At 51.9% G+C, this 27,153-nt stretch overlaps 3 protein-coding genes across 8 annotated transcripts; 2 read left to right on the top strand and 1 right to left on the bottom strand.

The window, feature by feature from the left end:
- Positions 1-21: 21 nt before the first annotated feature.
- CHRNB1 (cholinergic receptor nicotinic beta 1 subunit) lies at positions 22-9,362 on the top strand. 2 transcript variants are annotated; one of them, XM_081029730.1, is made up of 11 exons: positions 22-194; positions 280-419; positions 1,013-1,057; positions 2,050-2,159; positions 2,255-2,363; positions 2,746-2,893; positions 3,215-3,424; positions 5,689-5,912; positions 6,417-6,598; positions 6,942-7,089; positions 7,378-9,362. In XM_081029730.1, the coding sequence occupies exons 1-11, from the start codon at positions 140-142 to the stop codon at positions 7,516-7,518; spliced, it is 1,512 nt and encodes a 503-aa protein (XP_080885856.1). In that variant the 5' UTR covers positions 22-139; the 3' UTR covers positions 7,519-9,362. The 2 variants fall into 2 exon arrangements, with proteins under 2 accessions (XP_080885856.1, XP_080885855.1); XM_081029729.1 differs by having other exon boundaries at positions 2,240-2,363; positions 7,378-9,123.
- ZBTB4 (zinc finger and BTB domain containing 4) lies at positions 9,275-25,545 on the bottom strand. 5 transcript variants are annotated; one of them, XM_081029708.1, is made up of 4 exons: positions 25,498-25,545; positions 15,848-15,917; positions 14,336-15,402; positions 9,275-13,517 (listed from the first exon to the last, which is right to left on the bottom strand). In XM_081029708.1, exons 3-4 carry the CDS (start codon positions 15,391-15,393, stop codon positions 11,573-11,575), a joined length of 3,003 nt encoding a protein of 1,000 aa, XP_080885834.1. In that variant the 5' UTR covers positions 15,394-15,402; positions 15,848-15,917; positions 25,498-25,545; the 3' UTR covers positions 9,275-11,572. The 5 variants fall into 5 exon arrangements, with proteins under 5 accessions (XP_080885834.1, XP_080885832.1, XP_080885833.1 ...); XM_081029706.1 differs by lacking the exon at positions 25,498-25,545 and adding an exon at positions 23,533-23,678; XM_081029707.1 differs by lacking the exon at positions 25,498-25,545 and adding an exon at positions 22,959-23,007.
- On the top strand, positions 25,272-26,443 carry SLC35G6 (solute carrier family 35 member G6; the record flags this gene model as incomplete). Its single annotated transcript, XM_081029748.1, is given in 4 exon segments — positions 25,272-25,292; positions 25,296-25,652; positions 25,654-25,847; positions 25,849-26,443. Coding segments are annotated over 4 exon segments (1,029 nt in total). The 3' UTR covers positions 26,306-26,443.
- Positions 26,444-27,153: the final 710 nt, after the last annotated feature.

Below are 27,153 nucleotides of genomic sequence, written 5' to 3'. Positions count from 1 at the left end.
CCAAATCCCAGGGGCGGGGCGGTGGGCTGGCGGCTGCCCCCAACAACAGGTGCACATTCTTGGGCGCCTCGTCACTTCCCCTGCACTGGCTGTCCCGGCGGCTTACCGAGAGAACACACTTGAGCGACGCGGCGGGTCTATGATCCCAGGGGTGCTGCTGTTGCTGGGGGCGCTGGGGGCGTCGCTCACCCCGGGTAAGTCTGGGCCTCACAGGGACAGTGACAAGGCTAGAGGTCGTGGCGGGGCACCCTGGCTTCACTTAGTGCTCTCCTCCTCCAGGCGCCCGCGGCTCGGAGGCGGAAGGCCGGCTCCGCAAGAAACTTTTCTCGGGCTATGATAGCTCGGTGAGGCCGGCGCGGAACGTGGGAGACCGCGTCGGGGTCAGCATTGGTCTCAGCCTGGCGCAACTCATCAGCCTGGTGAGGGCGCACGCGGGGCCCTGAGGTCAGGCTCGCTGGCGGGCTGGGGGGCGTGGCTTTAGATAGGGCAGGACAGATGGAAGGCCGGGGCAGGACCAGTCTGAGAGATAGACCGGCCGTTAGCAGAGATTGGATCGAAATCAGACCAATGGACAAGCTGTGGGCGTGGTTGCTGGACAGGCCTGGGGTAGAGCTGGGGAGGGTGATGGACGGGCCTGTGGACGCAAATTGAAGTGGAGCTGGGGCTGATGGACTGACTGTAGTGGGGGCCTTGGGGCGGGGTCACGGGCTGGGGCGGAGCTTGGTGCTGGACAGCGTCAGTCAACAACAGCGGGCGGAGATAAAGGGTTGGGTGAATTACAATCTGTGGGTGGGGCCCAGGACTCTGCCAGGCAGACCGCCTGGGATGGGACTGGTAGAGGAATTGGCTGGCACCATAGACCGCAGGAAGTTTCTGAGATAAAGGCGGGGCTTGGGCACAAGAGAATGGGACTCAGAAAAAGAGGGTAATTTTCAGGGAGAGTTTGACCCACCGGTCGACCTCATTTCTCTCCACTTACATCACCCCTACTTTTTAAACTTTTCCCTTCTAGAACGAGAAGGATGAGGAGATGAGCACAAAGGTGTACTTAGACCTGGTACGGAGACCCCACGGGATGGGAAATGGCGTCCCATTGCCTTTACAATTTCCTGTAATGTCTGGCCCAGTAAATATTTTTTTTTTTTGCATCACAATCTCAAAAACACGTTTATAACTGAAAGAGAAGCTTCAAGAAACAGTACCTATCTCTACTCCGGGAGTTGCACTTCATGCATCTTCATGCATTTTTCTTTTATTTATTTATTTTTAATTTTGCAATTACAGTTGACAATATTATTTTATATTAGTTTCAAGTATACAGCATAGTGGGTAGACATTTATATGATTTACGAAGTAACCTCCCTGTAAGTCTAGTACACACCTGGCATCATACATAGGTATTACACTATTATTGACTATAGTCTTTATGCTGTATTTTGCATCCCCAGGACTATTTTGTAACTATCAATTTATACTGCTTATTTCCTTCACCTTTTCCACCCAGCCCCCCAACTCCCCTCACATCTGGCAACCACCAGTTTGTTGTCTGTATCTATGAGTTTGTTTCAGGTGTGTTCATGTATATTGTTTTTAGATTCCACATATAAGTGAAAGAAATCATGGCATTTGTCTTACTTGTTTCACTTGGCATAATACCCTCTATCAATGTCCATCTATGTTGGCACAGCACTTCATGCATTTTTCATTCTAATATGTAAAGCACTGGTTTGGAGCCACTAATTTGATTCCGGACCCACTACAGGGTTGGAAACAGCAGTTTGAAAATCAACACTGTTTTAGAAGCTAGCTAGCGCAACATCCTCATTATTACAGACTAAAAAATTGCGGCCTGTTGCGAGGGAAGGGGAAATTAGCGGATGGGGTCCGAGTGAGTGCAGGTGAAGCCGGAATCAGAAGCCCTGGCCTCCAGAACCACAGCCCATGCCTGAACTGCTCCCCACCTTGCACTGGCTGCCCGCTTTCTTGGGACATTCCAAGTCTTCTCCCAGCCTCCAGCCCCAGACAGCCCCTCAGCCTCTGCTTCCCTAGGAGTGGACTGACTACAGGCTGAGCTGGAATCCCGCGGAGCACGAGGGAATCGATTCACTCCGTATTACGGCTGGATCCGTGTGGCTACCAGACGTGGTGCTGCAAAATAAGTAGGATCCTCCCAAGACTTGGAGGTGGGAGGGGCGTCGTGGGCGGGGCACCGGGGCGGGGCCTGATCCCAGGTGAGAAGATTCCTTCCCTACAGCAATGACGGAAATTTTGACGTCGCTCTGGACATTAACGTCGTGGTATCCTCTGACGGCTCCGTGCGCTGGCAGCCCCCGGGCATTTATCGCAGCAGCTGTAGCATCCAGGTCTCTGCCGGGGAAGCTCCAGGCGCTCTTAGAATCCCTTCTCCTCAGACATCCTGACTCCTATCCCTCCTCTATTATCCTCATGACCCTCACATCTCCCTTGTCCTCCTGATTTTCTTTTGAGTTTCATCTTCTCTGTTCACTTTCATTGACTTCCAGTGTTCCTCACTGACTCCCCTCCATTGCCCATGACCTCTCCTAATAACCTTCCAATACCTCTGTGATCCCCCACTTCCCTGTGACCTCTCCTGGTGGTCCCCATCTCCCTGGTGCCCCATATCCTCTAACCCCTATCTGCCCTGTGACCTCTACAATGACCTCCCCAACTCCCCCAGACCTGATCTCTTCTCTGTCAGCTCTAGTGACTCCTCCTTTCATCCAGGTCACCTACTTCCCCTTTGACTGGCAGAACTGCACCATGGTGTTCAGTTCCTATACCTATGACAGCTCAGAGGTCAGCCTGCAGACTGGCTTGGGTCCTGATGGGCAGGAGCGTCAGGAAGTGCACATTCATGAAGGGACCTTCATTGGTGAGTGGGCATGGCTCCCATGTCCATGGGCTTTATGATTTCTAGTTTCTAACAGGCTGATAAATATACTCCATTAGCGATACTCAATACAACTCTGTAGTGGCAGCAAGATAGGTATGACTATCTACATTTATTTCACACATGTGGAAATTGAGACTTATTGAAGTTTATTAGAGATAGGCTGCCCAGCTCAGTGTCCATAGCTAGACCCTTATCTCATCAGCCTCCTCTGATCTAGAATGTGGCAGAGCAAGCCATATCCAGCACCGATAAGGATAGGTCTCACATCTGTGTCCCTTCTGTTCTTACCCCTCCCCAAAGAGAATGGCCAATGGGAAATTATCCACAAACCTTCTCGGCTAATCCAGCCTCCCATGGACCCAAGGGGAAGGGGAGAAGGACAGCGTGAAGAAGTCATCTTCTACCTCATCATTCGCCGGAAGCCTCTCTTCTACCTGGTCAATGTCATTGCTCCATGTATCCTCATTACTCTCCTGGCCATCTTCGTCTTCTACCTGCCACCAGATGCAGGTAAGGGGGGAAGGGGCCCCAGCCCTCCTTACAAATAGCTCAGCTTCTTCCTCTTCACCCTTAATCCAGGTAAGTTTTTCCTGACAAGTCAAGACATCATGGATTGTGCTTCAGCAATTTCACTCAGGTTTTCTCTTCAACCTCTGGTTGGATCCAGATTTTCCCTCCAACCCCAGGCTCTGCCTCTCCTCTGCTGCCCACTTCTTTCCCTCTGAAATAATAGCCAACATTTCTCCAGGAGGCAGCATAATATAGTAACAGAGTAACCTTGGGGAAATTCCTTAAATCTCTATTGTGTCTCAGTTTCCTAATCTGGAAATGGGGACAATTATAGTTCTTACTGAATAGGATTATTTTGAGGATCAACTGAGTTAATAGAGCTATGCCTGGTAACCCAGTAAGTTCTATGTAAGAGTTGGCACTGTCTGCTATATTTGAGTGGTTGCTGTAATACAATTAACAAGTCACATAGATTAACTAAATTCTAATCTTTATAATAACTGTGAAATAAGTACTGATTTGTCTTCCTATTTTACAGAGCAGGATAAAGGGGTTGAGAGAGTTTAAGTCATTTGCCTGACATTACATAGTTAGAGAGAGGCAGAGTTGCTATTCCAACCCTGGTTAGTGCCAGTCTGATTCAGAGACTGATATCCTTAATTCTGGTATTCAGAGAGATGCTTTCCATCTCCCTGAAATCAAGTCTGTTTTCTATCCAGGGAAGGAGTGTGATGCAGCTGTAGAACATACTTCCAAATGTAACTTTTATTTCTTCCTGGAGCAAGGCAAATCTCAGAACCAAATATTATAGGACGAAAGTAGAGCCCCTATCTGCCCTGTTATTTATCCGCTGATCCCTATCTTCCCTGTGACCTCCACAATGACCTCCCCAATTCCCCCAGGCCAGACCAGTTCTCTCGCATGAAGGAGAGCTTAAAAGTTATTTATTTCAATACTTTCCATGAAGTTTGCAGTGCCTGTTGTATGCCACAGGAATAACCAGCCGCCTAGCATATCCTTATATACTTTGTTTCAGTTTTAGATATTTTAAATTGCTATGTAGTTCCTGTAAATACTACAGGGGTTGGTCCATTAGTTCATGTAACAATACTTGCTGAGCATCAATAATGTTCAAGGCACTGGGAACACATCAGTGAATAAAAGAGACAAAAATCCCTAGTTTTGTGAAGTTTACATTCTAGTGTAGGAGACAGTCAATAAACATAATAAATAAATCCATTAGATAGTATGTTAGAAGAGGACAAGTTGTAAGGAGGAAAATAAGGTAGGAAAAGGGGTTGGGGAGGATGAGAATAGGGATAGGTGTTGCAATAGAAAAACGGGATGATCAGTGTATACTTCATTGAAAGGGGAATATTTAATCAATATTTGAACACAGACTTGAAGGAGGTGAGAGAATGACCCTGGCATATATCTGGGGGAAGAAAGTACCAGGAGGGGAAAAAAAGAAAAGAAAGAAAATACCAGGAGGTATTAACAGTGAATGCAAAGGTCCTGAGGTGGGATTGTGCCTTACATATTCAGGAAATAGCCAATGTAACTGAATGAAGGGAGCAAGAGAGAAAACAGTAGGAGATGAAGTCAGAAGTCTACAAAGAAGGCTTTGTAGACCATAATAAGGACTCTGGCTTTTATGCTGAAGGAAATGGGAAGCCACTGGTTTTAAGAAGAGGAGTGACAGGAATTGATTCACATTTTAACAGGATCAATCTGACTGCTCTGTTGAAAACAGGGTGGGTAAGGCAAAGAATGAAGCAAAGAAGAGGCCTTTATAATAACTCAGACCTGAAGTAATGATGGTTTGTACCAGTGGTAGTGGTAGATGTGATAAGTCATCAGTTTCAGGATATATTTTGACGGTAGAGCCAATAGGGTTTGCTATGAATTGGATATGGGATGAGAGAGAGAGGAGAGTGAGAATGATTCAAAGGATTTGGCCGGAGCCACAGGAAAGACGGAGCTGTTATTTTTGAAATAAGAGGAGTTGGTGGTGAGGGAATTAGGTTTTAGACATGTTAAGTTTTAGATGTCTATTGGACATTCAAGTGGAGAAGTTAGGTAGGCAGGTGGATATAAGCCTGGAGTTTAGGGGAATAAGTCCAGGCTAGAGATAAAAATGTAGGAGTCATTTGCATGCAGCTGACCCTTCCAAAAGCCTGTCCTTGAGTGGGCTGGCCCAATTATGCCATGGAGTTGCCTTCTGGCAAAATCTAATCTTTCTGCCTTCTCTTCTGCCCCCCAAGGAGAGAAGATGGGGCTCTCAATCTTTGCCCTGCTGACCCTTACTGTGTTCCTGCTGCTGCTGGCAGACAAAGTGCCCGAGACCTCCCTGTCTGTCCCCATCATTGTCAAGTATCTCATGTTTACCATGGTCCTCGTCACCTTCTCAGTCATCCTTAGCGTCGTAGTCCTCAACCTGCACCACCGCTCACCCCACACGCACCAAATGCCCCTTTGGGTCCGCCAGGTAAGACAATTTCCTCTTCCAGCCTGTGTTAACTCTCAATCTTAATATTTGGTTTTTTTGGTCCAGGTGTTACTCCTTCCTCCCACCACCTCAACTTTCCCTTTCATAGACCTGAGGGAGAACTACAACTCCTCATAGAGCGATGGAATGCCAAGGCCTGTTCGGTGTTGAAATGTTGCACAATTAATTGTACCCTCCCATCGTTACTATTTCATAGATCCCACACTCTCTTCATCAGTACTGCTCATTCTGGGTCCCAGAGAAACATTCTCAGGGTTAGGTACTATCAGGGTAGGAGCCCTTAGAACTTTCCTTTCCAGTCAGGATGCCTCTCAACCTACTTAAGAGCTCTGAAGTCTGTGTAGTTGCATTTCCTTGTCTGTGTATCTTTGTGGGACATATGCACATATGCTCAGTAATGGGTATATGGGTTGGGAGTGATTGGCTGCTTCCTTTTTGGTCTAAAAGCATGAGAGCCCCCTCCAACACGCCTCTTCTTTGCAGATCTTCATCCACAAACTCCCTCTCTACTTGGGTCTGAAGAGGCCCAAACCCGAGAGAGACCAGATGCCGGAGCCACTTCCTGTAGCCCTCAGGGATTCTCGGGGAAGTGGCTGGGGTTGGGGAATAGACGAATATTTCATCCGGAAGCCACCGAGTGATTTTCTCTTCCCCAAACCTAACAGGTAGTACCTACTGCCCGTCGCTCACATATAAGGAGAGGGACAACTACAGTTCCCAGAAGACTCTGTGGAGGCAGGCAGCCTAAGCTCCCAAAAGATGCTGTGGTTGAGCATCATGGGATTTATAGTATCCCTTCTCCTGCCCACTTTGTGGAAAGGTGGGAACTAAAACATAGAGGGATGGGAGGAATTGCATAAGGCTGGAGAGGCCAAGGCTGGCAAGGAGAGCCTGAAAGGCCCTCTCAGATTTTGAAAAGAGACAGGGTGTTGAGGCGGGGCCTAAGAGCCCTGGCGGCGGCTGTGTCTTTCCGCCCAGGGTGTGAGCAAACGGTCCCGCCTCTATCAGGTTTCAGCCTGAACTATCTGCCCCGGATCTGCGGCGATTTATCGATGGTCCAAACCGGGCTGTGGGCCTGCCTCCCGAGCTACGGGAGGTCGTATCCTCGATTAGTTACATCGCTCGACAGCTGCAGGAACAGGAGGACCACGACGCAGTAAGTCCAGTGAGTGTGGAGCAAGGCAGGGCCGTGGTGGCCTTGGCTCCACCCGCAAACCTGGGCTCCGCCCCTAGTGCTCGGTTTTATTTTTGGTTGGAAGTTTGCCTCATTTAGTCCCGCCCCCTGCTTTCCGACTGGTTCTTTGCTCCTACCTACCGACCTCAGTTTCGCTCTCCTGTTTCTTATCTCAAGAGCTGGGGTAGGACTAGGGCGGGGTACAGGATCTTGGGGACCACCTTCCCTGGGGTCTGGAGCTCAGGAACAGTTTCCTCTGCCTACCCTCAGTTGAAGGAAGACTGGCAATTTGTGGCCATGGTAGTGGACCGCCTCTTCCTGTGGACCTTCATCATCTTCACGAGCGTCGGGACCCTAGTCATCTTCCTGGACGCTACTTACCACTTGCCCCCTGCCGACCCCTTTCCTTGAGGATGGAGGGCCCAGAGGCCAGCTGAATTGAGAGTTCAGCTGTACTCTCAAGCCCTATTCCTTTCTGCCCCTTAATTGCTTCACTGGGAATCCAGTGAAGAGAGCGCGGAAGTAGAACTTGGCAGACAGAGGTCTTGGGCCCACCAGAAATGCACTATAAGCTTATTTACTCTTTGACTTCTTAAAGAAGCTCCTTTGGATATCAACATCTAGGTTCCAGTATAATGGAACAAAGAACAAGAACTAGACTGTAAGCTTAATGAGGGCAGGAACTGTGTCCTGTTCACTGTAATATCCCCAGCACCTAGCACATATCCTAATATGCCAGGTACTTAATATTTGTTGAATAAATAGGGAAAATTTTTTCTGTAAGGAAATATACCAATTAATAGTACTTACATTTGCATGTTAGGACTAGTAGTCATTTTAACTTTGTTTTTACCTTTCTGTAATTTATTATGTTTTGAAATAAGTGTTATCTTTAGGACAAAAAAGGTTATTTCTAAAAGGGTGCATTTGTAATAGGGAAAAAAAGTGCACTTTAAAAATTTCCATTCAAGTTCCAGCTTTCGTGCTCAAACTTTGGACAAGCTACTAAACTACTGTGTCTCAGTATCCACATTTGTACAACAATAATAATATCTTAATAAATAATAATAATAATAGTATCTTCCCCCTAGTCTGAGGATCATATGAGAAGATGGGAACAGGAGGACTGTATAATATATATCAGAGGTTGCAAACTGGTGTGTTTTGTTTGGCCCATGATGTTGGCATAATTTTAAATTTGAATTAGTTCGTTACTTTTAAAAATTGGATATTCCACAAAAAAATTTGGATTTCTGACTTCTCTTGAAAAATGTAAAAAACTAGTTACCACCAGGCCTGGTTCCCCTGTTTGCAGCAACTTGCTAGAGCTGATTAGTGGCTGCCCATTCTGGTCAATTCCTCAAAGCTCCCAACCACTGACCAGCTTTACTCATTCTACTTGCCCATGCCTCTGTAACATTAGACAGAATACAGGGAAGGGGAGGGACAACAAGGAGTTGAAGCCAGTGGGAGGATAGGAGTAGAAAAGCTTGTCATGTCTCTTATGGGATTCACACATCTTGTATCTCAGTTTCTTTTCAATTTGGAGAAAGGGTTGTACCTGATTTAAGGCAGGGCCTTTCTGGGACATGAAGATTTTGTGCCCAGTAGCCTGTGTGAACTGGACTAAGTTTAATGTTGCTGCCTGGAGGTCAGACCAAAGTCAGCTTACACCTAGTGGCTGCCGCAATTATAGTAAACTACCTAGGGTCAGCAAGCCCTCACACCTACTCAATTGCTGGAAGTTGTTGTCCTAAGAGGGTGAATAGGGCTACAACTCCCAGGGATCCCTGTGGGACAAGGTCAGCATGTCCCTTATAACCAGACCCACCAGCCACGCAAATAATTGCACCTGGCATCCCACTGTGGAGCACAGTTCATTTGTCTTGTTGGTTTATTGGCCTAGAGAGTTGGACACACACACAAATGCGGAGATAAATATTGGTCAGTTTCTCTAAATCTGGGTCCTCACTACGTATAGAGCTAGAGTCTGTAGAATTCTAAATCGTACGTGCTGTGGCACAGAACCAGTGGCCTTCCCACTCCACCCTTCTTCCCAGGGAACATGGGGAAAGAGGGCACAAACGTCTGACAAGACTTGATCATTTTCAAAAGATGAAATTGCAAAATCCCAAATTTCCAACATCTGAAATTCACAATATTCAAGTTCCCCAGCTCAGATACATCTTTTAATTTCCTTTTTGCCACAATCTCATTTGTTTCCCAGAACTACCAAATTCTGGAAACTATTTTCCTAAATCATATTTAAAAAAAAAAAAAGAAAAAAGTCTACAATCTCAGTTCTCCCAAAATGTCCATGGTTTTGGAATTTTGACCTGTTCTGAAATTCAAATTCCCCGGTCCATCTTCAATCCCTTCCATCTCCTATGCTTTTTTGCCTCAGAGGAGTGCAGGTTAAGGATATAGGGGGACTTTCATCCCATCTGCCCCCTGCCTCCAAGGCCTTCCTCAGTCTCTTGTGGTTCCGCTGTGTGTGTATATATAATTTGTGTGTAGATATATATATATGTATATATATATATATGCTTTATTATGTATTTTTCGCAGTTTTTCTAAAGTGCCAGAAACAAAATTTGTGGGAACTTTTTAGTGATTTTTTTTGCATTTTTCCCTGTTAAAATTTTTTTTTTCTCCCATAAAAATTGGAACTTGGTACATTCAGTAGGAAAACTCTTCACTCGGACTATGGCCAAGACCAAGAAAAGTGCAAAGAGACAGAGGAGGAGTGAAGGAACAACACTCCTCCGTGGTTAACATTCAGGGAGCCTGTTTAAAACCTCCCCCACTTATATATGTTGGGAGGGTAAGAGAAGGCAGGAAGATGCTCCTGTCTCTCCCCCCAAACTCACCTCCCTCCAAAAGCCATGATCTTGCCCTTTCAGTATCTGTTGAGAGGGCAGCCATCTTGGCCCCAGAAAACAGTAGCTGGGAAAAAGGCTGACGTTTGATGACAGCAACTTTTCCCCTTTTTAAAACTGCACTCCTCCTCTAATTCCCATTTACCAAATTTGCTCCCCCAAACTGGCTCTCCCTTTGGAGCTGCTTTTTTTTGGGGTGGTTGGGGGGTCTGATGGGAAATGTTCATCCAATCACAGAGTGGGGAGGCCCAGTTATCAGAGAATTAGGAGCAAACATTTAACTCCCCACTGGAAGGAAACATAGGGACCCCTGACCAGGGTTAACTAGTGCAAATTAGGGATTAGGGACTATTTAAGGTCCCTGCACCCCATCCCTAGGCTGGGATCTTTGGGTGTGGGGAACTGAGTCAAAGATGGGGTATAAGGTGCTATTTTGGAGGGAAAGTTGGTGGGGATACCCCAAAGCCCACCAAGGGAGTAGGATGGTTCCCCAAAAACCATCTGGAGTGATTAGTAAGGAAAGTGACACTGGGGAAGATGGGGTAAAGGTAAGGATGGGAGGTCATGTGCAAATCTTGGGCTTACCCACCCATCCAAACCCCATCATTTTTCTGGCTATTTGGTCTAGTCTGGGAGAAACCATCAGGAAAAAAAAAAAAAAACAGGGAGAAAATATATTCCTTTTCCCATCCCATATGGAGCTCCTACCTCCTAGCCCCCAAATCTGGTTTAGCCCAGAAGAGGCCATATGTAGATGCAGAAAGAGGTGTGATCTACTCACCTCTTTTGCCTTGGAAGAATCTGGAGCTCACTGGATTTGGGAATCAGGATAGGGCCTAGATTGGTGCTGCCCTGGGCTGGGGAAATGCTCAGCCATGGAACAGATGGGTAGCCCTCCCCTCAACACCTCCTTGATCTGGATTGGGAGAGCCCCTCTCCAGAGTCTAGGAGTATGAGGAGCAATATGGAAGATCCAAAGGTATGGAAGCCAAAGAAGGCATGGCATCTTAATGTGAAGGAAACAGGGACACAGAAATCCACGCTTGGAAGAATAGAATCCAAAGCCAAGCTCCCAGGAAGGTGGGTGTCAGGTATCACAATGGCCTGGTCCAGGCCCTGGGCTGCTAAGAATGGAATGTGCTAGGAAGCATCTGGGCAAGGGCTTAGAGAAAGTTTCAGAATGAGGGGGAATCACTAGGTGAGAGAGATGGTTTCCCCCTAGGTTTACAAATCAGGGGGAGGTGGGTTAGACATTCAGAGCTGGTGGGGGCCATGAGTAGAGATTCATATAAGTATATTGCTCAGTTGCCCCAAGGGCTGGAGAAGGGACGGGAACTGGCCCTGCCCCTCGTGGAGGCCATTCCCTGGAGGAGAACTGAGAGGGGAACCATCAGAGATCCCTTCCCAGAATATGGGAAAACTACAATCTCACACAAAACATCCTGACTCCTGAGCTCCAGGGGCCCCTAAGTCCCTGCACAGAAGTGTGAAGGGGTTCCCAAGGGGCAGGGAAACCAGGGAGCTGGTAGTGGTGGGGGGTTCAGGGAGGGTGGCATCTGGTGAAAGGGGAGATCTGGGCCCAGAGCTCACCCCACATCTCCCTTCTGGGTTCCCTCAACCCCTGCTCGTTCTCCTTCTCCCTTAGGGGGGACTGGTGGAGGAAGAGTTGGGGGTGGTGGAGTTGGGGGTGTAGGGGCTGCCGCTTGAGGATTGACTGCGTAGCCAAAGACCCCTGGTAGGAAGGGAAGGGCCCCCCCACTCTTCTCATCTGGTAGGACCATGTTAAGAGCAACTGGGAGAGCAGCCAAGTTGCTGAAGTTGTAAGGGTAGGCAGCAAGGAGCTGGGGACCATAGACAAGAGGGTAGGGCTCAGGGTAGAAGGTGACTTTGGCAGCCCCCATCCCTTCCATCCGGTCACCCTCCCCAGCCCCCACTGGCCCCTCACTTCCAGGTTTTCCCCTGCCACTGCCAGGTTCCCGGCCACTCCCAATCAAAGCCAGTGGAAATTCCTGCACAGGCTGGTATGCATAGGTGCCCCCTCCTGCCACCACTGGGGGCTCCTCACCCCCTGAGATGACAGGGTCCTGGAGTGAGGCGGTCTCAGAAGCTTCCTCAGCAGCAGCACTCCCGCCACCTGCCTCCCCGCTGGATGAGGAGACTTGCATCTCTTGAGGGGCCTCCTCCTTGACATCCCTGGGTCTTGTGCCAATGCTGCCCTTGGAGTAGGCAATGACAGGTGTGGGTGTGCCCCCAGGCCGCTCAGCAGCATGCCTCTGCCCATGGCGGCTCAGGGCAGCTGCTGTCTTGCACACCTTGGCACAATGAGGGCAGGTGAAACGGGTGGAAGGCCTCCGTCCAGCCCGGGAGCTGTGGGAGCCCCCACTGTGGGCCTCCTGGTGCTTTTGCAGCTTCCTCAGGGTGGGGAATGTCTGGGCACAGTCCCCGCAGCGATGCCTCCGCTCACCACGGGCACGTCCTGCAGGGCCCTCAGCCGCTGGGGTCTCCTCCCAGCTCCTCCGTTCCAGCTTCTGTCTCCAGCGAGGTGGCCTGCGGCCTCTGGGCACCCCGCTGGCCCCGCTGCTGCCTGAGCCTGCGGCTCCAGCCTTGCGCTTGGGCTTGTAGGAGTAGTAGGGCCTCCAGAGCTGGTCCTCCCCACCAGCCTTCGATTCCTCTTCCTCCTCGTCCTCCTCGTCCTCGTCCTCCTCCTCCTCGTCCTCCTCACTCTCTTCCACCTCCTCGCCACTCAGCTCCCCAGGGCGAAGGTCAGTTTCTGAGATACGGCGCTTCACAATGGCCTCCTCACCGATTCGCACAGTGATCTGACACAGTGGAGGTGGTGCCTGTAACTGAGAGGGGCCTCTACTAGGCCCTGCAGGAAGACCCCCACCCCCACCAATCCCACCAGCTGGCTTGGCTGTGTAGGTCAGAGTCCTTCCAGCCCGAGGGTTGCGGCCTTTGGCCTCCTCTGTGGCCGTGGCAGGCCCTGCAGCCGTTGCTGGGCTGCCTGTTGTGGCTGGGCTTGTTGGTGTGGCTGCAGGCTCTGGGGGAGGAGGTGGGTACTCACGTTTCTTGGGGGGTCTCGGGGGGGCAGTATAAGTGATAACTGAGGCGGCTTGGGCACCCCCTGTGCTGGCCAGCCCACCCCCCGCTCCACCATTGCTACTGCCCCCATGAACAATGACAGAGGGAGCTGGGTGGGCAAAAGTGATGACAGAAGGTGAAGGGCCAGGCTCTGGGGCAGGTGGGGGTCCAGGGGGTGGGCTAGGCGGCAATGCTGCAGGGGCTGGTGTGTTGAGGCTTGGAGAAAGGGGGGCCTCGGGGGCTCCCTGGCTGTAGGTCTTGTAGGGCCGCTTGGCTGCCCGCATGGGGAGCAGGCGGTACAGCTTGAGGGTATTGAGCTTGGGCTTATAGCCTCCATTGGGTGTCTTCTCACTGGCTAGGAGGCCCGGGCTAATGCCATGGAAGGCTCGCTGGTGGGTCTTCAGGTTATAGTAAGTGACAAAGGTCTCCCAGCAGAAGATGCACTGGTACCTGGGCCAGGACAGAGGAAACAGGGCAGGGACAGAGCCAGTTGAGTGAGGGGCCCTGAAGTCATGGCCTCAGTTTCCCATACCCTCTACTGCCCTCTACTCAGACCTAGAATTCCCCCAGCCATTCGCTCACCCTCCTTTCATGCTACTTATCCTACCTGTCAGCCTCAGGAGGGACACCAGTCCTAGCTCAATGTCCCCCACCCAGCTGTGAGAACCTGGGCCTCAGCTGTTCCATCTGTGAACTGGGAATAATCACACACATTGCCTAACTCACAACGCCTTCTTCTGAAGCTCAAATAACAGAATGGGGAAATATCTTATGAACAGGGACACATTATGGAAATACATATTATTACTACTGGTGGGGCATGCTTGCACTTCCCTGGGCCAGAACAGAGGGAACAGGGCAGGGACAGAGCCAGATGAGTGAGGGGCCCTGAAGTCAGGGCCTCAGCTTCCCATATCCTCTACTGCCCTCCACTCAGACCTAGAATTCTCCCAGCCATTCGCTCACCCTCCTTTCCTGTGAGGGGAACTTTCTCCTTCCTCCTCAGCCTTTTCCATAGCACCAAATCAGGGCATGGTACCTAGAGATGCTAATAAGCATCAGCAGAAGGAACTGGGGCTGGAGGGAGGTAGATGAGTGAGTGATGGCAAGCAGATGAGCAGGGGCCAGTGGTGAACAGATATCTGAAGATGACTTCCTAAGCCCCACACTCTGCCCACTCCTTCCCTTGTCTATGTGGTCCCTGAGTGCTGATTCTTGAACCAACGGCCTCCACCTACCCCTAATCCCCAGCCCCCCAGGCCACTCACCTGCGCTCCCCAGTGTGCCACACCTCGTGCTTGGTACGGTACTCAGCCAGGGCGAACACTTTCTCGCAGTAGCGGCAGGGGTACTTCCTCCGCCAGGAGTGTACATTGCTGTGCCGCTTCAGGCTGGACAGGGTCACGTAGGAACGCTCACAGGCCGCGCACACATACAGCACATGGCCGCCCACCACCTTCACTACATGCTCAGGGCCACCTCGAAAGCCCACTGCCGGGGTCAGGGCTGAGGCGTCCACTCCTGCAGGGCCACTGGGTCCAGAGCCCCCGGCTCCCAGCCCTGCAGACCCCCGAGTGCTGGCCCCCCTACGGCACTGTGCCTCGTGGGTCTGTAGCCTCTTGGGATGGATGAAGCTTTTCCCGCATCGGGGACAGGGGATGGGCTGCCGGGACAAGGTGGGCTGCGAGTCAGGGGCCTGGGCCTCAGCCCTGTCACTCTCCCACTCCCCGGCTGGCCTAGGCTCAGGCCCATAACTGTCCTCTTCAGGCTGCGAGGTGGCCATGGGGGCTGAGGTAGGAGGTACCCAGGCATCACCTCCCTCCCCCAGGCCCTGCAGGCGGGAGATGCCCAGACGCCGCCCCAGAGCTCCGATCTCTGCCACAGCTGCCCCGTCCCCTCCACCGCCAGGTAGTGCAAGCCGGGCACTGTAGATGAAGTTGAGGACATCAGAGAAGGCAGCTGCTGGGACCCCTGGCAGCTCCAGGACCCGAGGTGGGGATGAAGTGGGGGGTGAGGCTGGAGGGGGAGAAGAGGAAGAAGAGGAGGAGGAGGAGGAAGAGGAGGAAGAAGAGGAGGCAGCTGTGGTGGTGGCAGGGTTGGGGGCTGAGCCCCCAGTAATTGGTGGGAGGGGCAGTGGGGCTGAAGCCAGCAGGGCCTCTCTGAAGAAGGGACTAGAAGCAGCCAGGACGCTGCGGTGAGCAGGGAACTTGGTGTCTCCGGCTATGAGGGTGACGTCACAGAAGAGGCCACGGAGCCGCTGCTCATTGAGCTGGCGCAGGACGGCGGGGGCATGGGACGGGTCCATCACCTCTGCTGGGGGGGGCATGGTGCCAGCCTAGACAGAGGAGAAGAGGCCAGGGGAGGATCTCAGAGGCTGGGCAGAGGGCAGGGGCCTCTAAAATCAGAGAGGTGAGCTGAGAGGGGATTGGAGTTTATTGGTCAGAAATAGTGGAAGGCTGACTAACTTTTGGTCATAGACGTCAGGGGTTAAACTTAGTCACCCGTGTCTGGCCAGCATCCAACACCAGTATGTCAAACATCTGGGACTAGAAGATGCCAGTGATACCTCAGGTTGATGAGGGTCAAGGGGTCAAAATCTCCAAAGTCACAGACTAGAGAATTAAGCAATGGATACCCCTCTCCCACTGGGAGGCGGAGGAAGCCCCACAACCGCTGATGACTATTTCAGAGAACTCCCCAGCCTAGACAAAATGGCTGCCCTTGCTGGCCTGCTGCCTCGGGTCCAGTTTTTCCTAGCTGCAGACCTCTCACCGTCTCACCTGAGAGCACAGCCAACATGGAGCGGAATGGGGGTGGCTCAGTGAGTCCCTTCTGCTGGACCTCTTCCCTCTGTGAAGAAACAGAAACTATGTCCTCAGTAAGGGAACTGGGAAAGAAGGGACCCCCGTGAGGTGGGAAGTGGTGCAGCTCTCAGGTCAAGGAGGACGCTTGGGCTGCTCTGCAGACCATGACCAGCCCAGGAGCCTCTGTCAGGTTATTTGCTTAGGCACATCCAATTAAACCTAGGAGGTCACACAGATTATTGCAAAAGCCTTGTTCTGCTGGACCCAGAAGTACAGGAACAAGATAATTTGCATATTCCCAACTGGCTTCAAAGCATACAGCAGCTAAATTCAGTCCCATAGGTCCAGGGAAGCCTGTTGGATCACTCTCAAGTCCCTTTGGCCCAATCTTGGGGTTCAAAGTGAATCAAAGATTTACATTTTGTCTTTTATTACAATAGTCTCATTTACATTTCAAAATAGATTTGCTTGAGCTTTTTTATTGGGCCAAGCTTCTAGATATTCAAAGTAGGAGAGAATCTTCTCTCACAGGTGCCTGCCCCATAAATCTTAGAGGGGATTTCCGGCCCAGGTGCCAGGAGATCACCAAAGACCACGATTCATACACATGTGCCAGCTTGCTCCAGTCTTTGGAGGGCACTGGAAAGGCCACCATAGTGGGAGTGAGGAAGCTTGGCTCCCACTTCTTACTCTGAGAACTGGTGGCTTTAGGACTTCCACTTAAAGAGGGGGCGGAGAACACAACTCCTACCTCACCTCTTTCTGGGAGGCTCATCCAAAAGGAATAGCAGGCAATCCAAATGCCAGCTGGGGCAGTCACAGCACAGAAGGCACCTCACAGCTGCTCTCCCCTGTGGGCATAGCCAGGGCTTTGGAGTTCCATTTTTCAGTTGAAGATCTGAGTTCCAGAGCCATAGTGACTCAGCCAAAGTCGCACAGAGCTGATAACAGGTGGGGCTTGTCCACAGAACAAGGCCTGCTGACCTGAGAGCAGAGCTCTTGGCCCCTCGTCCACCCTCCACAAAGCCTGGGAGCGCTCTCCTTCCCAATGCCCTGGGTCACACATGTCCTCTGAGATGTTTTGCATCAAGAGCTCCTCATACAATTCCCACCCCCCAAAAAACCTTCTTTTCCCGTTTAGTACTGCTACTATCTGGACTAAACGACCTTGCCTCCACAGTCCATTTCATGTTCCAAAAAGACTGCTCTGACTCCTCTCCTGGAGAAAAAGGAGGAAGGTGATAAGCAGAGGTGATATGCAGAAGTTCAACAGCCCTGGCAGCCAGGCACACAGTCAGTGCTACTCTGTCAGTTGCTGGATTGCAGATAGGTCTGGTTGTAGAGTGAGGAAAGAGAGCAAGGCCTCCCACTCCCTTTCATGACAGCCACTGGCCCACTGGGACCCCCAAGAGTCAGTGCTTTACTTGCATTATCTCATTTGCTTCTTTCCTCTTCACTACCCTAAAAGGCAGCAGTTAGCTTCCCTGTTTTAAAGTGATAGACCAAGGCTCAGAGGAGCTACCGTAGGTAGCTCACCCAAGGATATATGACCAATTATTAGTAGAGCTGGAATCTGATCCCAGGAAGTTGGCTCCAAAGCCTGTGTTTTTGACTATACCACATCAGGGTGAAGGGCATGTTTACAGCTGTGACATTGTGGTATAATAGGAATATGTAATTGATCTTGGTCTCTACAATGGACACAGAGCTCCTAACTCTTGAAATTTCCTAAGTGATAAAGGATTAGGAGCATCTTTTGTTCTAATAGTTGGTCTTTGACCCTGGTTCCTGACACCGACCTCCTAAATCCCTTGGAATTTCGTGGGTGATGGGAGCATCTTTTGTTCTAATGAGGTGACCCTGGGTGGCTCCTGGCGGGGGGGGGGGGGGGGGGGACTGCTCACCAGAAAGACCAAGCCAAGATGAGAAGCTTGGAACTTTCAGCCCCACCCCACCCTCAACCTCTAGGGAGAGGGCCTAGAGACTGAGTTAATAATCGATCATGCCTATGTGATGAAGCCTCCATAAAAATCCCTAAACTATGGGGAGGATAGAGCTTCCAGGCTGGCAAACATCCACATGCCGAGAGGGTGGAGCACCCCAACTCTGTGGAAACAGAAGCTCCTGTACTCAGGACCCTTCTAGACCGTATATACCTCTTCATTGGCTATTCATCTGTATTATATATTTTACTAAATAATAAATCAGTAAACGTGTTTCCCTCAGTTTGATGAGACATTCTAGCAAATTAATGACTCTGAGGAAGGGGTTATGGGACACCCCAATTTATAGCTGGTCAGTTGGTCAGAAGTAAAGGAGGCTTGGACTTGCAACTGGCACCTGAAGTGGAGGCACTCTTGTGGGACTGAGCCCTTAACCTGTGGAATCTGACACTATCTCCAGGTAGTGTCAGAGTTGAATTGTAGGACACCCAGCTAGTGGCAGAGAATTGGTCAGTGTGGGAAAAACCCACACATTTGGTGTCAGAAGTATTGTGAGTAGAATATATAGAAAAACAGTTGTGTTTTTCTTTCAACAACACCCACGAGGGCCCCCACTAGTCCTTTGAGAAAATTAGAAGCAAGGTTCCTTCCTCCAGGAGGCAGCAGTCCTGAACAAGGTGAGCAACAACAAAGGTTCGATTCCAGCCCCCATGCACCCCCGTGGCCAGGCCTGCCCACCTGCACAACGATACAGGCGTAGTGCTTGCTGAGGCATGGCTGTCAAGATACTTGGACAAGGCCTTCTGAGCCTTCTTAGAATAGAACCAGAAAAGTCCAAAGCTGGCCTAGTCCTTAGAGATTACCTAGAATCATCATCATCATGGCATTTGTAGCTGCCATTTATGAAATACTTATTATGTGCCAAGTACAGAGCTAGACATTTTATTTGCATCTTCTCATTTCAACATTCGAAAAGGACCACAGTGAGGCAGGGGTTATAATCAACCCCACTGTACAGATGAGGAAACTGGGGCTTTAAATACTCCAAACTCCTCTCTTTCAGGTATAGAAAACATAGTAGCAGGGTGATATGCCCATCGTCTCATTGCTAGCCAAGTCAAGTTATGGCTCAGGTCTCTGGAGTTCAATTGCCCCACCTCTGGCCACTGACCTACAAGGACTTATGGGGAGGTGGAGAAGATACTAGCTATGTGACCCTGGGAAAGTTACTTAACCTCTCTTTATCTGTTTCCGTTGTCTATGAGGTGGAGATAATGAAAAGCTCTCACTTCATAGGGTTGTTGTGAAGAATTAGTGAGCTAATAACTGGTAGTACTTAGAAGAGTGCCTGGCACACAGTAAATGCTGGCTCTTGTTATCATCTTGGAACTCAGTCCCGGAAAATGGTGGGGGGGAAGTGGTGAAGAAAAAGGCAGAAATCAGGCGTCATGGTAGGTTTGGTTGGCTCTGTGGTTTTCAGTTTTTTATTTATCTTTATAGTTTCTCTGCTCTTGACTGGCTGTGTGATCTTAGAGGTGTGACTGAGGCGGAGATCTGAGCACTGCCACCAGATATACTGCACCTCTTGCTGTTCCCTCTGCCTGGAATGTTCTTTCTTCAGAGAGCCTCATGTATTTTTGCCCCACCTTTTTTAAACCTAGACTCAAAAGTCACCTTCCCCTGGAGGTCTTCCCTAGCCACCCCATTTCCCCAAACTTCCTATCCCTTTCCCCTACTTTATTTCTCTCCTTGGCACTTAGTAAAACATATTGTACATTAATTTCCAGAATGTAACCTCCAAGGAAGGGAAAGATTTTTATCTGCTTTGTTCACTGCTATCCCCAGTGCTTAGAACAGCCTGGTACATAATGAGAGATTTGAAAAAAAACAGTAGTGAATGCATGAACCTGCCTTCTTCAAAATCTGCCTGGAGTCTGTCCACCTTCAGGAAGGAAGACATTCTCAGTGTCAGACTGAGATGACCGGGAGTTAGGATGATGAGTGTAACTTGATCACTTCTGGGGCACTCACACTTTGCCTGATATACTTCCAGGGCTTTACATACATACATTGCCTCATGTAATGATTTCCTCCAAAAGACCACCCAAAGTCAGTATTTATATTATCCCAATTTTACCGATGAAACTGATGCTCACAAAGGGATAGATATACCCTTCTTAAGGTCACACAGCTCGTGAGCAGCAGAGTCAAAATTCAAATCCAGGCCTGTTCGAAACCCAGATGCTGAGTCTTTCCCTCTGCTATACTGCCGGATCCTGCCTTGAAGGGAGGGGCCTATGGCCAGGCAGCGGGGTCTCACGTGCTAAGGGCTAACTGTGTTATGTCTGACTCCGCCCTTTCCCTCGCTCCCCACATCTAGCAGTCACTAAGTCTGGTTGAATCTGCAGCCCAGCTTGGGAATGGTTCTGGAAGCCTTCCCTTCAACCCATCTCTGGCCCCCAGACTAGCTCAGGGCCTTGTTAACACTCGCATGGTCCAAGGCCATGGCCTCTCAGCTATTCCCCTGCCCCTAGGCTTACCTTTTATCATCCAGCCTTCTACTCACTAAAGGTCAATGTCCCCAGTGCAGCTCAGGTGGCATCACTTCTAAGCTCGGAACCCTTTACTGGTCCCCACTCATTTCAGAATGAAGTTCAAATTCCTCAGCCAGGCATTCAAGGGTCTAGTTCCAATCTTCCTTTCTAATCTTGCCTTGTGTTTGTCTCCCTTCAAGCACCCAGTGTGCTCTCCAACCTCAACACATCCCGCACCTCCATGCCTTTGCCTATGCTGGTCCGGCTGCCAGAAATGCAACTTTCCCCAACCTCTTCCCCAAAGCTGTCCAAAGTGTTAAGATCAAACTCAAAATGCCAGCTTCTTCTTGGCCCTCCCTAACTCACAGAACAAGGACAATCTCTCCTTCGCCAGGCTCATCAACATTTTGTACCTCTATGGCCAGCACCCAGCAGCAGATTTTAGCTCACTCCCTAGGCTAGGACTCCCTGAGTCACTATCTAAGCACACTGAAATGGATTCGTGCAGGTGCTAAGTTACACAAAAATTGGGGAGAAGTATGTGCACAGAGAAGCCCATGGAAAGCTTCAGAAGGGCAGCAGAGGACAGCATAGAAGAGCACAGGATCTGGAACCTGACTGCCAGCTTTACCTCTTACTAGCTAAGTGGCTTTGGGCAAATTACTTCTCTGGGCCTCAGCTATCTCATCTGAAAAAGAGAGGTAATTAGAATATGTACTTCCATGGGGCATAATAAAGACTAAATGAGCAATCATATGTAAAAGCACTGAGAACAGTGCCTGGTACGCAGTAAGTGCTAAATAAATGTTTCTTGCTATTGTTATTAGCCAAGCCCCGACGAGAAGCTCAGTGCTGACAGCGGGCTGACAGTACCTGGCATAGGCATGGTCCCCAAACCGTAGTTACTTTCCAGGTACATTTCCCATGTGCTACTTACTTACAAGATAGGCAGGACAGGCACTTAGCCCCATTTTACAGATAAGGAACTGAGGCTCACTCAAGGACAGTGCCAGTGAGGAAGCGGCAAAACCAGACCCCTCAGTTCTCATCGAGGCCTCCTTCCCCTCCCCTAGGCCGTCATGCACTTGTTGTGCAGCCTCTCACAGCGGCCAGCAACTCTCCCATGCAGGAGGCCCCAGCGATAGTGACTTTCCTGCCCCCCCCCCATGCATATCCACCCTCCCAGCCAGGCTGGGCGCAATATACAGTGGTGTACACATTTGGAACACACACACCATCCACCTTCTACACACCACACACAACTACAGAAGGGCCTAGACCCCAAAGGTGAGGAAAACCTGTTCTGAGGAATCTGCCTAGTGAGCACATTCTGTTCCCAGACCCTTCCACAGTCCCAGGAGCAGCCCAGTGTGCGTCACAGAAGAGATGGAAAAGCAGAGATACCCACAAGGGGGGCAGAGAGAGGGTGAAGCAGGAGGAGGAGGCTGAAAACTTAGTGTTTCTTTTTTCCATTTCAGTGACAAGAGTCACACCCGGCCTTTACGTAAACATGACCAAGGAGCCACTCTGTCCAAGCTCAGTTTCCTTGCAGCCGCCAGGCCTCTCCTCCCGGTGACCCTGACATGCTGGGCAGGCTGGTGAGGGGCAACAACACAGACCCCGCACAAAGACTAGCTGGGCCACCCTGAGGACACCCAAGCCTCCCGCCTGCTGCCCTTGCTCAGCCCCATATTTATCTCCCTGCCTTCTTCCTAACATAGCCCCACAGCAGCCCCACACGGCCACTTAAACACACAGAAGGCAGGCACGCACACACAGCTTGCGGCTGATCTCTCAAGGCTGAGGCCCACATGCCCTTGTCACGCCACTTCCCTCCCCACAAATGTTTTCTGACCAGCTCGCCTCCCAGCCCAACAGCACAGACAGGCTCCCACAAACAACAGGCTCCCACAAACAACGTCACAAAAGAATCCCTTAGAGAATGTTGTACACATAGTCCCTTCCCCTTGCTCGGCTGCCCACGATCCCGTAAACAACCTGCACTTCCCCCCAGATCCCCTCACACCAGTGTCAGCTGCCCCACAAGTACCTGAGACACACCGTAGGGTTTCTCACTTCCCACATGATAGGCGGTACCTGAGTTCTAGACATGTGCCCCCAGACCCATGCAACTCACTCATCATACAGACCATGAACCCATCCAGCGGGCCATCCTTGCCAAGACTAGACCACAACTCAGCAGGGCCACAGCAATGGGACCTAAATGTGACACCTTCCAACTCAAAGGTACACAACCGCCCCCTCCAAATAGGCACATGCACCCTGCACTCTGGTGCAGTCCACAGCACTTACACCAAGCCAACTATGCAGAAAACAACAGTTCATAAATAGTTCATATGTGCAGCACAAGACATACGTGCAAGAAAATACATGCTGGTGTAAAACCCCACATCTAACAAACTCTGCAGGTATTGTATCATGCTTCAAATATGGGCCTGTCATCCAAAGCCACAAGGACCACATCTTATAATTCTGCCCCACAATACTGGACACCCCACCATCAGGCTTTCTGTCCCCATGGCCCAGGGAGGGCCTGCCCAGACCCCTGGCTGCCAGACCAGCAAACAGTGGTGCCCAGGAGAGGTTTACCTTGCCCCCACAACACAGCAGAAGACACACAATCTCCAGGACTCACAGCCACAACTCTGACCCAACGGCGCAGCGGCTCTGGGGCCCCTGCTAGCCCCGCGCACCCCGCACACCCTAACTCTGGGGCGCACGGCGGCCCACCCCTCCCCCTCTCTGCCTGGCTCCTACGCCATCGCCCTCCCAGCAGCTTGCAGCGCCCGCCAGGGCTCACACCAGCCCCACCCCACCCCCAACCTGCCCCACAAGGGGAGGGGGACATTAGGCTGCAGAATTAACCCTTCAAATGCGGAGGGCGGCCCCTTCAACCGCCCTCTGCGAGCGCTCCCCCCCACAGCCGCCGCTGGGTGGGACGCTGTACCAGGGCCCCCTTAGTCGCCCCCCAGCGCCGTGCGCGCCTGGGGGCGGGGCCAGGCTCAGCCCCCGACCCCTTAGCCCCTAGGTCAACCCCCAAGGGGAGCGGTAGGTCACTGGGCGCCGGGCGCGGCTCCGGCCCCCGCGGCGCCGGGCAGCGGGGAGGGGGCCCGGCTGTTGGCTCCGGTCCGCCCTGGCCCTGCCCGGTTCGCCCGGGGCCCACCTGACTGCGATGGCGCCGCGTCCGCCAGGCCCGGTTCATCACCGTGGCCACCCCCGGCCGCTCCGGTTTCACCCGCCTCCAGCTCCGGCTCCGGCTCCGGCTCCGGCTCCGGCCTCGGCCCCCCCAGCGCCCGGCCCCGGCCCGGCCCCGCCGCTGCCGCCGCTGACATCATCGGCTCCCCCCGCCCCGGTCCTACCCCCACCCCCACCCCCACCCCCGGAAACAGTCCCCCCCCACCCCCAGCGCCGCCGCCGCGGAGAGGAGGCCGGCGTAGCGCAGCCGACACCGACACAAGGCTCCGGCGTCGGGCTTGGGGCTAGCGCGCCTGAAGGCCTCCGCCCGGACCGATCCCGGGCGGGAACGGCACCGTGCTGGGCCGCAGGACGGGTGGGCACCGAGCGGGGCACGGGCCGGGCTGCAGCACCCTCTCAGAATCGCACGACCACCCTACTCCCTAAGATGGGACAACCCCTACCCCCCTGCCCTTCACTCAGCGGTGCACACCGCCTTGAGCACGCACACCCTCTCAGGGTGCAGACCCACAACATGGCAGGCTCACAATCAAGTCCCGTGGGACCCGCAGAGCCAGGCTCAGCACATTAACAGGGCCAGCCCTGGACACACACATACACACACACCCTCCCCAGAACTGCACGGGACCCCCACCAGGCCGCGGGCCAAGAAGGCCCCAGCCCTACAGAATAGGCACACATAAATGACTACCAGTGCAGATGAACACGCAGCTTGGTATTTTGTCCCCACCGGAGGAAATATCCACATCTATATACTTGTCCATAAATGCAGAGGCCTTGGTGTGGGCCTCCTGGGACAGCACCAACAAAACACCAGGTGGAAGCATACACAGAAGAAACACATTCCTGAAACTCCAGAGGGACAGTCCCAGAGACTCCTCCCTGGTGTTCAAAAATTCAAAACTCTGGAGACAGAAGAGCCAGCCCTCAGAGTTTCTTTTGGAAAAACCTTTCTGAAACACAGCGAGATAATTTAAAACCAAAGAAATCTCATCAGAGCTAGCTGTAAAGAGAAAAACACAATCAGATAAACTGTGGAGTCAGGGAGACATAGATATAAAGCAAGCAGAGTTGGACAGTGTGAAAATAGGCCCACCCCCACCTCAGGAAGGTTCCAGTGAAGAATCCCACCCACCCCCATCTCAGGAAGGTTCCAGCGAAGAATCCCACCCCCACTCCAATCAGGTCACAATGGCTGGAGCTCTGAAGAGCCCAGGTCCCCTGAGCCAGGAGGAGAGGAAGAAGTCCAAGGAAAGATGGTGAGTGTGGGGACCACGGGGCATAGCCACCCTCCCTGTAACTCCTGTCTGCTCCCTTTCCCCTCCTCCCCTGAAACTTCCCAGCTGTCCTGAAGTTACCCACAAGTGAAATTCACAATAGTGTACCCAGGTGTCCCTGGAACCTGTGATATCACATAAACACATTGCATCTGAGGCTACCTCCCCTTCCTCAAACCAACAGAGCATCCCTGGGTCCTCTTTTTCTCCTCCCAGGAACAACTTGCCCAGAGAAACATGATGCTCCAGGAATGCTCACTCCCTGCTTCCTGCTCAAGGCACACATTGTACTACCTCGTCCATCTTTCAAGGCCTTTCTAGCTCCAAGAGTTCCTCAGCAAGACAGCCTGCCCCTCTACTGTCCTACAGGGTCCTAGACCCCAGCCTGGCATTTGCCCTGTCCCAGGTCCCCTGGGCTATGGCTGCCCTAATGCCCAAGTTCCTTTCTCCCTAACAGGCTGGCAGTCACCCCTACTTCAACCTGCCCGACTTCACGCAGCCATCACCACCCTCCACTCCGCCCAGCCTCCTCTCGCACCAGCGCTGCCAGCCCTCCAATGCCACCAAGGGTCTGCTTATGGCCCTGCTGGGTCTGAGCCTGCCGGCTGGCTTTATGGGCCCCTTCTCCTGTATGGCTTACCAGACTTCCCACTTACCCTCACTGGAGCTGCTCATCTGTCGATGCCTCTTCCACCTTCCCATTGCCCTACTACTTAAACTGCGCAGTGACCCACTGTTGGGACCTCCCGATGTCCAGGGCCGGACCTGCCTGCACGCCCTGCTCAACGTCCTCAGCATTGGATGCGCCTATAAGTGCTGTTCAGGTGGTGCCCGCTGGCAACGCTGCCACCATCCGGAAAGGTTCTTCCACTATCTCCTCTGCTCTCCTTGCCCTCTGCCTTGAGAGTCAGGGTCTCAGCAGCTATGACTGGTGTGGCCTATCGGGCAGCACCCTGGGACTAATCATCATTGTGGGACCTGGACTAGGGACACTGCAGGAGGGGACCAGGCCTCTACACCGCCATGGTCTATGTACTTGCTTTCCTAGGTGGCCTAGCACTATTGCTGGGGCTTCTGGTATATCGCTCCCTGAACTCCTCCTGCCTACCTACAGTGGCCTTCCTGTTTGGCTTGGTGGGGCTGGTGGGCTCCGTACCAGGCCTCTTTCTGCTGCAGACCCCGGTGCTGCCCAATGATCCTCTGAGTTGGAGCTGTGTGGGAGCAGTGGGGATCCTCGCCCTGGTCTCCTTTGCGTGTGTGAGCTATGCGGTCACCAAGGCTCACCCTGCTCTGGTGTGCGCTGTCCGGCACTCTGAGGTGGTGGTGGCCCTGATGCTGCAGTATTATGTGCTCTATGAGACTGTGGCACCTTCTGACATCATGGGGGCAGGGGTAGTGTTGGGCAGCGTTGCCATCATCACCGCCCAGAACCTCAGCTGTGAGAGGGAAGGGCAGGTGGAGTGAGATCATCTTGAGAGGCTGAGGGTTGGGGAGGGGGATGGGGTAAACAGGAGAGAATGGAATACAAACATGGGAGAACAAGAGACTGGAAAAGAACTGGTGTGGGAGAGGATCAGCCTTTGGAGTCAAGGGTAACTTGGGGATTTGGTGGAGAGGGACTGCCTAGAAGACCAAGAGATGTGGAGTCCTGGCTGGGGTTTGGGGATGAGGCCATAACTAAGGGGTAAGGTCTGAGGACCAGATGCGAGGGGCTGAAGCAAGCAGGCCATGAGCCATGGGAGGATTTCCCCCTCTGCATCACAGAGAAGAGCATTGGGGCTGGAGTGTTTGGGGCTTTCAGGCAAACAGAGCAAGCAGCTGCACTGGGGGAAGGGAATCTGCCTTTTTTTCCTTGAGGGAAGTTTCCCTTCCTGGTGGTTGTGTCTACCGGCCCCAACTTGGGGTGCTGAGGTGACACTGACATCAAACAAGGATCACTCTGAATGTATCTGTGCAGTTGGTGTAATCTCTGCTTTGGAAAGATAGTGGAAGTCCTACCCCCATCCCTCATATTGGAGAATACCTTGGGATCCACCCCTCCATCTTATTTCTGAAATATTCTAGAAGGGGGAGGATTTTCTAACGTTCAGATGCCTTGACCCTGAATACTCCAGGGCCCGCCCCATGGCTAATCTGCTTTTCCTGGATTGTCGTGGTCCCGTGATCTTTCTCCCGGACAGCGGCCAGCAGCCAGCCTCCTTCCGGAGCAGGCCTCTGAGCTGAGGTCTCTTCGAACGGCTCAGGCCGGAGATCCAGGACCGGAGTTCCGTAGAGAGCTCCATTAGAGGCCAGGAGATGCCCAACCGGCGCGG

Source organism: Rhinolophus hipposideros (assembly GCF_964194185.1).
Source record: "Rhinolophus hipposideros genome assembly, chromosome: 20".
Taxonomy (NCBI): domain Eukaryota; kingdom Metazoa; phylum Chordata; class Mammalia; order Chiroptera; family Rhinolophidae; genus Rhinolophus; species Rhinolophus hipposideros.
Note: the sequence above shows the minus strand (reverse complement) of the source record. Positions and strands in the feature narration are given on the sequence as shown.

Coding starts and splice junctions, on each gene's coding strand:
- CHRNB1 (XM_081029729.1), top strand. CDS start 140: ATGATCCCAGGGGTGCTGCTGTTGCTGGGGGCGCTGGGGGCGTCGCTC. Junction 2,894..3,214: donor TCATGAAGGGACCTTCATTG/GTGAGTGGGCAT, acceptor CCCTCCCCAAAG/AGAATGGCCAATGGGAAATT. Junction 6,599..6,941: donor CTCTTCCCCAAACCTAACAG/GTAGTACCTACT, acceptor CGCCTCTATCAG/GTTTCAGCCTGAACTATCTG.
- ZBTB4 (XM_081029708.1), bottom strand. CDS start 15,393: ATGCCCCCCCCAGCAGAGGTGATGGACCCGTCCCATGCCCCCGCCGTC. Junction 13,518..14,335: donor TGGCACACTGGGGAGCGCAG/GTGAGTGGCCTG, acceptor GTCCTGGCCCAG/GTACCAGTGCATCTTCTGCT.